The sequence below is a fragment of the Anolis carolinensis genome, unplaced genomic scaffold, assembly GCF_035594765.1.
Source record: "Anolis carolinensis isolate JA03-04 unplaced genomic scaffold, rAnoCar3.1.pri scaffold_15, whole genome shotgun sequence".
Classification (NCBI taxonomy): Eukaryota; Metazoa; Chordata; class Lepidosauria; order Squamata; family Dactyloidae; genus Anolis; species Anolis carolinensis.
In genome coordinates, this window is record NW_026943826.1 from 11,472,137 (window position 1) to 11,480,848 (window position 8,712).

Here is an 8,712-nt window from a genome sequence, read left to right on the forward strand (position 1 = left end):
ACGGCTGCCTGCAGCCGAGCGCCTCCTCTAGAGTAAGAATGAGAACTTGCCTCCTTAGAAAGATAGTGTGTGCGTGTGGCATGCAGGCCCAGAAAGCGTGTGCACCTGCCTGCAGCCGAGCGCTTCCTCTAGAGTAAGAATGAGAACTTGCGTGTTGCCTACTTGCATTGGAAAGAGTGTGTGTATGTGATGCACAGGCCCAGAAAGTGTACACACCTGCCTGCAGCCGAGCGCCTCCTCTAGAGTAAGAATGAGAACTTGCCTCCTTCGAAAGAGTGTGTGTGCGTGTGGCATGCAGGCCCAGAAAACGTGGACGCCTGCCTGCAGCCGAGCGCCTCCTCTAGAGTAATAATGAGTAAGAAGTCGTACTCTCTCATCCTCCAAAAACCCCTTCATATTAAGCTTTGCCATAGAGATGACTTGAAGGCACACAACCACAAAGCAGGGTTGGGTTTTACTCATATGGAAGACCACCAAGGGTTTCTAGGTGTGTGTAGGAAAATCCTTTCTGTAACTATGGAGAACCATGGTTGGTGCTTAGATCTGGACCAGGTAGAACAATGGTCAATGTCCTAAGTTCCTTGAAGTGTTCACCACCATAACAGGTTCAAACATGGTCAAACCATCGCGGAGAAGACAATGAATCCACCAAAAACTCCTTCATATCAAGCTTTGCCATAGAGATGACTTGAAGGCACACAACCACAAAGCAGGGTTGGGTTTTACTCATATGGAAGACCACCAAGGGTTTCTAGGTGTGTGTAGGAAAATCCTTTCTGTAACTATGGAGAACCATGGTTGGTGCTTAGATCTGGACCAGGTAGAGCAATGGCCAATGTCCTAAGTTCCTTGAAGTGTTCACCACCATAACAGGTTCAAACATGGTCAAACCTTCACGGAGAAGACAACGAATCTAAGCTGGAGATGTTTACGGTGGTGGCCAGGAGATTCTGAGAAGTGTAGTACACCATCCAGCTTTTCCAAGCCTTGTTTTGCTCTTGAGGAACCATCTTCATGGAATATTACGCAGGAAGGACATGTATGGACAGGCACCTCCTCGGCGCTTTGACATACCTTGAATGCTTGTTGCATGAGGTGATAACATTAAAGGGATCACTTTTGCGGGGATGGGGTGTTTTGGCACAGCGTCCGCATTGTGTACGGGGAGGATGGTGGAATGTCCTCCACAGCCAAACATGCCGTGCCATGTAGGGACTCGTCAAACCACGCCGGATGTTTCCCGATGGAAAGGAGATGAAAGGACGTAGCAAAGGGGGCAACATTCAAAGTTTGGGCGAAGTACAACTCCCATATGCAAGTCCCATCATCCATGGTCCATCCTCCGCCAAACCGCACCAGGGTGTAGAGTGGGTCATGGGCGCTCTGTGTGCCAAGTTTTGTCTTGATCCGTCATTGGTGGGGGTCACAGTAGTCTCAGGACGTGAGTGAAGGTACTGCAAGTCCCATCGTCCATGGTTCCGCTAATTTGGCAAACCCTAGTCTTCCCCAAAGAATTGTACAAGGATCATAACTCTCTGTAGTTGTGTGCCAAGTTCTGTTTTGATCCGTCATTGGTGGGGGTCACAGTAGTCTCAGGACGTGAGTGAAGGTACTGCAAGTCCCATCGTCCATGGTTCCGCTAATTTGGCAAACCCTAGTCTTCCCCAAACAATTGTACAAGGATCATAACTCTCTGTAGTTAGGGACCATTGAACTACAATGTCCTCCAAACCGCACCACGATGTAGAGTAAGTCATGGGTCCTCTGTGTGCCAAGTTTTGTCTTGATCCATCATTGGTGGGGGTCACAGTGGTCTCAGGAAGTGAGTGAAGGTACTGCAAATCCCATCATCCATGGTTCCGCTAATTTGGCAAACCCTAGTCTTCCCCAAACAATTGTACAAGGATCATAACTCTCTGTAGTTGTGTGCCAAGTTCTGTTTTGATCCGTCATTGGTGGGGGTCACAGTAGTCTCAGGACGTGAGTGAAGGTACTGCAAGTCCCATCGTCCATGGTTCCACTAATTTGGCAAACCCTAGTCTTCCCCAAAGAATTGTACAAGGATCATAACTCTCTGTAGTTGTGTGCCAAGTTCTGTTTTGATCCGTCATTGGTGGGGGTCACAGTAGTCTCAGGACGTGAGTGAAGGTACTGCAAGTCCCATCGTCCATGGTTCCACTAATTTGGCAAACCCTAGTCTTCCCCAAAGAATTGTACAAGGATCATAACTCTCTGTAGTTGTGTGCCAAGTTCTGTTTTGATCCGTCATTGGTGGGGGTCACAGTGGTCTCAGGATGTGAGTGAAGGTACTGCAAGTCCCATCGTCCATGGTTCCACTAATTTGGCAAACCCTAGTCTTCCCCAAAGAATTGTACAAGGATCATAACTCTCTGTAGTTGTGTGCCAAGTTTTGTCTTGATCCGTCATTGGTGGGGGTCACAGTGGTCTCAGGATGTGAGTGAAGGTACTGCAAGTCCCATCGTCCATGGTTCCGCTAATTTGGCAAACCCTAGTCTTCCCCAAACAATTGTACAAGGATCATAATTCTCTGTAGTTAGGGACCATTGAACTACAATGTCCTCCAAACCGCACCACGATGTAGAGTAAGTCATGGGTCCTCTGTGTGCCAAGTTTTGTCTTGATCCATCATTGGTGGGGATCACAGTGGTCTCAGGAAGTGAGTGAAGGTACTGCAAGTCCCATCGTCCATGGTTCCGCTAATTTGGCAAACCCTAGTCTTCCCCAAACAATTGTACATGGATCATAACTCTCTGCACTTGGACTACTATGTCCGACTTGGCAGGGTTCTCCAGGGTTTTGAGTCAATATGATGGTTGGACATGAGACTTTCCAACTGCCATGGAATCATGGGATTTGTAGTTTGGTGAGACACCAGTACCCTTAGGCAGAGAAGGCTAAATACCGTGTGAAACTACGTCTCTCATGATTGCACAACTAGGAGGCCACCTCCATGCTAGGATATCTGGAGAACTTTCCAAGAGTCGTCCTCCAGGATTTCAGGGTAGGAGTTGACCACTTTGGGTGGTCAACTCTTGGGTGAAGTACAACTCTCATATTCAAGTCCCATCATCCATGGTCCATCCTCCTCCAAACCACACCGGGATGTAGAGTGGGTCATGAGGGCTCTGTGTGCCAAGTTTTGTCTTGATCCGTCATTGGTAGGGGTCACAGTGGTCTCGGGAAGTGAGTGAAGGTACTGCAAGTCCTATCACCCATGGTTCCACTAGTTTGGCAAGATCTTTCCCAAACCCTAGTCTTGGCGAACTGGAGTCCCGAAAGGTAAACTTTCCAAGAGTCGTCCTCCAGGATTTCAGTGCAGGAGTTGACCACTGTGGGTTGTCAACTCTTGGGTGAAGTACAACTCTCATATTCAAGTCCCATCATCCATGGTCCATCCTCCTCCAAACCACACCAGGGCTGACTGTAGTGGTGGCTGATTCCTACGAATTTTCCTCCTCTTCCTAGTATTCCCCGCTGCTGAAGAAGCTCTACTGTCAGATCGCCAAGACATGCCCCATCCAGATCAAAGTGTCCGGCCCTCCTCCGCCGGGGACCATCATCCGCGCCATGCCCGTCTACAAGAAGGCCGAGCACGTGACAGAAGTGGTCAAACGGTGCCCGAACCACGAACTTGGGCGTGACTTCAATGACGGTGAGACTGTAGTATTGTTTCTTCAGCGATAGAGGACTTCGAAGTTTGTGTGTGCCAGTTCTCCAAGGTCCTGGACTTACATCAGGGACGGGTTCAGGACCCTGGAGAGCTTAAAAAGTGTTGCCATTCTGTCACCAGAAGTTGATGGTTTAACAGATGATTTAGATAGAATTGCAAGGACATTCAGAAGTAGCAACAGCAGATAAGGAATTGAGTGAAGAGCTCAGTGATAAGGAGGGTTCCCCTGAGAACCAAAGATCAACCAAAGTCTTTGTTTACAAATCAGAGCCGAGAATAGATTTCGTTATTCGGAGAGATTACGTGGGAAAGTTGGGAAAGAAATTCACGGGAAACAAAATGCTTTCATGGGTGTCTATTAAGCAATTAAGTTGTTTACTTTAGAGTCAGTTCAGGCAACGCTGCGTGAGAGTGAGAAGCTAAGCCTGAGTTCTCTTGTTCCTGGTTCAAGTCAAGCTTTAATTTTGGATTTTTTCAATGTTCCTGTTCATGTACTTTTGTTCAAGTTTTACTAGTTATACTATTAAGCAGCAAGTTGTTTACTTTAAGGTCAGTTCAGGCAACATTGCGTGAGAGTGAGAAGCTAAGCCTGAGTTCTCTTGTTCCTGGTTCAAGTCAAGCTTTAATTTTGGATTTTTTCCATGTTCCTGTTCATGTACTCTGATTCATGTCTTACTAGCTATGTCTTCCTGATTTTGGACTTACGTGATTTCTGGCTGTTCCTTTACTTTGCCACCTCTGGAACTTTAAAATTATTGTTTGATTCTCACCTTTTGCTAAACCTTTCTGGAGTATATATCTTCCTTTCTTATTCCCAATTTTTTCTTGTGTGATGCAGTGGTCATAGGCGTTTCCAGTCCTGGAGTACAACATCAACAATCATTCTTATGTTATCAATACTTCGGTGCAGTGGTGAGTTATTCTGGAAAGCCTTTTCCAAGCATAGTAAACCTGCCATTTTCCTCTGTAGGTCTCTCGGCTCCAGCCAGCCACCTCATCCGTGTGGAAGGCAACAACCTCTCCCAGTATGTGGACGACCCAGTGACTGGGAGGCAGAGCGTCATGGTTCCGTATGAGCCTCCACAGGTAATTTTACCTTTTTCTTATTTTTATTTTATTCTTATACCCAGCATTGTGTATACTATTGTACGTACTAGTGTCTATACTCAGCGTTCCTCTTCCTTCCTCCCTGCCTTTCTCTTCCCATTTCTTCCCTTCCCTTTGGATAGCAGAACATCCAAAAACATGCAAAAGCAGGATATTTATAGTTGAACATTCAGCTCACAGCAAGCAGAGTGTGATGTACCACGTGGCTGTAAAGGATTCAGAGCTTAGGAGGCAAAGATGCAAATGCAGGATACTTATAGTTAAGCATTAAGCTCACAGCAAGCAGAGCGTGAAGTATCACATGGCTGTAAAGAATTCAGAGCTTAGGAGGCGAACGTGCAAAAGCAGGATACTTATAGCTGAGCATTCAGCTCACAGCAAGCAGAGCGTGAAGTATCATGTGGCTGTAAAGAATTCAGTGCTAAGAAGACAAATATGCGAATGCAGGATACTTATAATTGAGCATTCAGCTCACAGCAAGCAGAGCATGAAGTGCCACGTGGCTGTAAAGAATTTGGAGCTTAGACAAACATGCGAAAGCAGGATACTTATAGTTGAGCATTAAGCTCACAGCAAGCAGAGCGTGAAGAGAGCTTAGGAGGCAAACATGCAAACGCAGGATACTTCTAGTTCAGAATTCAGCTCACAGCAAGCAGAGCATGAAGTACCACGTGGCTGTAAAGAATTTAGAGCTTGGGAGGCAAACATGCAAATGCAGGATACTTATAGTTGATCATTAAGCTCACAGCAAGCAGAGCGTGAAGAGAGCTTAGGAGGCAAACATGCAAACGCAGGATACTTATAGTTGAGCATTCAGCTCACAGCAAGCAGAGCATGGAGTATGTAAAAAATTCAGAGCTTAGGAGGCAAACATGTAAACGCAGGATGCCTATAGTTGAGCATTAAGCTCACAGCAAGCAGAGCAGGAAGAGAGCTTAGGAGGCAAACATGCAAACGCAGGATACTTATAGTTGAGCATTCAGCTCACAGCAAGCAGAGCATGAAGTACCACGTGTCTGTAAAGAAGTTAGTGCTTAGGAGGCAAATATGCAAACGACATCTCCCTGGTTTCATAGCATTGAGCATTAATTTCCTGAGAAATTAGGTATTCTTACTCTATGTCAGGGAAGTAAACAAATTACTTCTGTGTCATCATCTCTCTCCTTTTCCTTTGGGGCAGGTGGGCACCGAATTCACCACCATCCTCTACAATTTCATGTGCAACAGCAGCTGCGTCGGCGGAATGAACCGGCGTCCCATCCTCATCATCATCACGCTGGAAACGCGAGAGTAAGTCGCGCATGGCCCAGATTGCAGGATGTGGGCCAAGATGTCCGTGGGGATTTCTTCAGTAATTTCTCGAGAATACATCAGCTAGAAGTTTTGTCTCTATTGTTGGAAGTCTAGACCTCTTTGTGCATTCTCTAGGCATTTTGTAGGCGTCCCAGTATGGACCGAAAGGAGTTCCATTCAGTAGGGTTTATTATTGTTGTTGTTATTGTTATTATCTGCAAAGTCCAGGAATGCACCCCTATGGCCGCCCTCCGTTGAACTGACCCGCTTTGCTCCTCAGTGGGCAGGTTTTGGGGCGGAGGTCGTTCGAAGGCCGGATCTGTGCTTGCCCTGGCAGGGACCGGAAAGCGGACGAGGACCATTATCGGGAGCAGCAAGCCCTGAACGAAAGCGCGGCCAAAAACGGCAACCCCAACAAGCGGAGTAAGTGACAGGGCATTCATTTATCGTGTCAGAAGGGTTGTAGTTCAAGACGGGCCGCGTGTTCCAGGGATTACGAGTGATGCCTGGATAGCTTGCCTGGCTATGTTCCTGTAGATAGGCGGGAAATGTTTGTTATGTAAGGCTTGGGATCCATTGGGATCCTCTTGAGACCTTCAGAGGATCGCAATGGATCTCAAGACTGACATAAGAAGCATTTCACGGCTATATACGGGACCATAGCCAGACACATCTCTGTAATAACGTGGCATTGGGAGACAGGGACACAGCCAGGTACCTCTCGGATCCTGTCTGTGTCCGATAATGATGGGAATCCTGGCTGAAATGCCGGGAACATATGGGAACATAGCCAGACACATCTCTGATCCTCCCCATGCTGGGAGACAGGGACATAGCCAGGTACCTCTCGGATCCTGTCTGTGTCCTATAAAGATGGGAGTCCTGGCTGAAATGCTGGGAACATAGCCAGACACATCTCTGATCCTCCCCATGCTGTAATAACTTGGCACTGGGATACAGGAACATAGCCAGGTACCTCTCGGATCCTGTCTGTATCCTATAATGATGGGAATCCTGGCTGAAATGCCGGGAACATAGCCAGACACATTTCTGATCCTGCCCATGCTGTAATAACTTAGCATTGGGAGACAGGGACACAGCCAGGTACCTCTCGGATCCTGTCTGTGTCCTATAATGATGGGAATCCTGGCTGAAATGCCGGGAACATAGCCAGGTACCTCTCGGATCCTGTCTGTGTCCTATAATGATGGGAATCCTGGCTGAAATGTCGGGAACATAGCCAGGTACCTCTCGGATCCTGTCTGTGTCCTATAATGATGGGAATCCTGGCTGAAATAACAGGAACATAGCCAGGTACCTCTCAGATCCTCCCCATGCTGTAATAACTTGGCATTGGGAGACAGGAACATAGCCAGGTACCTCTCGGATCCTGTCTGTGTCCTATAATGATGGGAATCCTGGCTGAAATGTCGGGAACATAGCCAGGTACCTCTCGGATCCTGTCTGTGTCCTATAATGATGGGAATCCTGGCTGAAATGTCGGGAACATAGCCAGGTACCTCTCGGATCCTGTCTGTGTCCTATAATGATGGGAATCCTGGCTGAAATGTCGGGAACATAGCCAGGTACCTCTCGGATCCTGTCTGTGTCCGATAATGATGGGAATCCTGGCTGAAATGTCGGGAACATAACCAGACACATCTCTGATCCTGCCCATGCTGTAATAACTTAGCATCTGGATACAGGGACACAGCCAGGTTCCTCTCAGATCCTGTCTGTGTCCTATAATGATGGGAATCCTGGCTGAAATGACGGGAACATAGCCAGACACATCTCTGATCCTGCCCATGATATTAATAATTTAGCATTGGGATACAGGAACACAGCCAGGTACCTCTCGGATCCTGTCTGAAGTTACGTTGGTGCTGAAGTGCCGCAAATCCCGAACGAAGCTCTTCATAATTCTTTGTTGTCTTTCCTCTCATCCCGTCCGTCAGCGTTCAAGCAAAGTCCGCAAGGGATGCCAGCACTGGGAGCTGGAATGAAGAAGCGGAGGCACGGAGAAGAGGAAACATACTACGTTCCCGTAAGCACAACCGGTGATTAGAACCGCGGGAGATTCATATCTGTCACACTTGGAATGGTGCCCTTCCTGCTCTTCAATTTGGGCAAAGTCATGTCTAGAGCTTAGGAATGGATGGATGGTTCCCTCAGTGTTGGATTTGAGGGATCCATTGGGGAATCTGAGGTGTTAGACTCAAAAATAACTCTTAAGTTTGGGTAATTCCACCAAAACATAGCAGAGTACCAGGAGTAAACTCTGTAGCCAGTAGAAACTCGTGTTTCTACTGGTTTGGAGAACCTCAAATGATGTTCTCTTGCGTTGGAGAACCTCAAAATTTCCAGAAAGATGATATCTCAGGTTGAATAATTATATATATTTCCACTCTCTGGTGGTCCTGGGCCACTCACCCCAACCAATTTGGAGCTCATGGTTTCCCTCTGATTCAGGTTCGGGGCCGGGAGAATTTCGAGATACTGATGAAGATCAAGGAGAGCATGGAGCTGGTGGAGCTGGTGCCCCAGCAGTTGGTGGACTCCTATCGGCAGCAACAACAGCAACTCCTTCAGCGCCAGTGAGTCTTCAATGGTTCCCCCAC

General features: G+C 47.4%; 1 protein-coding gene across 4 annotated transcripts in view; it reads left to right on the top strand.

Annotated features, from left to right (window-relative positions):
- tp73 (tumor protein p73) overlaps positions 1-8,712 on the top strand; it is a 43,811-nt gene that overhangs the window by 28,074 nt on the left and 7,025 nt on the right. For 3 of the 4 annotated variants that reach the window (XM_062965615.1, XM_062965616.1, XM_062965617.1), the window contains 6 exons: positions 3,487-3,673; positions 4,662-4,777; positions 5,979-6,088; positions 6,372-6,514; positions 8,050-8,138; positions 8,564-8,688. In XM_062965615.1, the coding sequence (XP_062821685.1) occupies positions 3,487-3,673; positions 4,662-4,777; positions 5,979-6,088; positions 6,372-6,514; positions 8,050-8,138; positions 8,564-8,688 (770 nt within the window). The remainder of the gene's footprint in view (positions 1-3,486; positions 3,674-4,661; positions 4,778-5,978; positions 6,089-6,371; positions 6,515-8,049; positions 8,139-8,563; positions 8,689-8,712) is intronic. The other variant, XM_062965614.1, reaches the window with a different exon arrangement.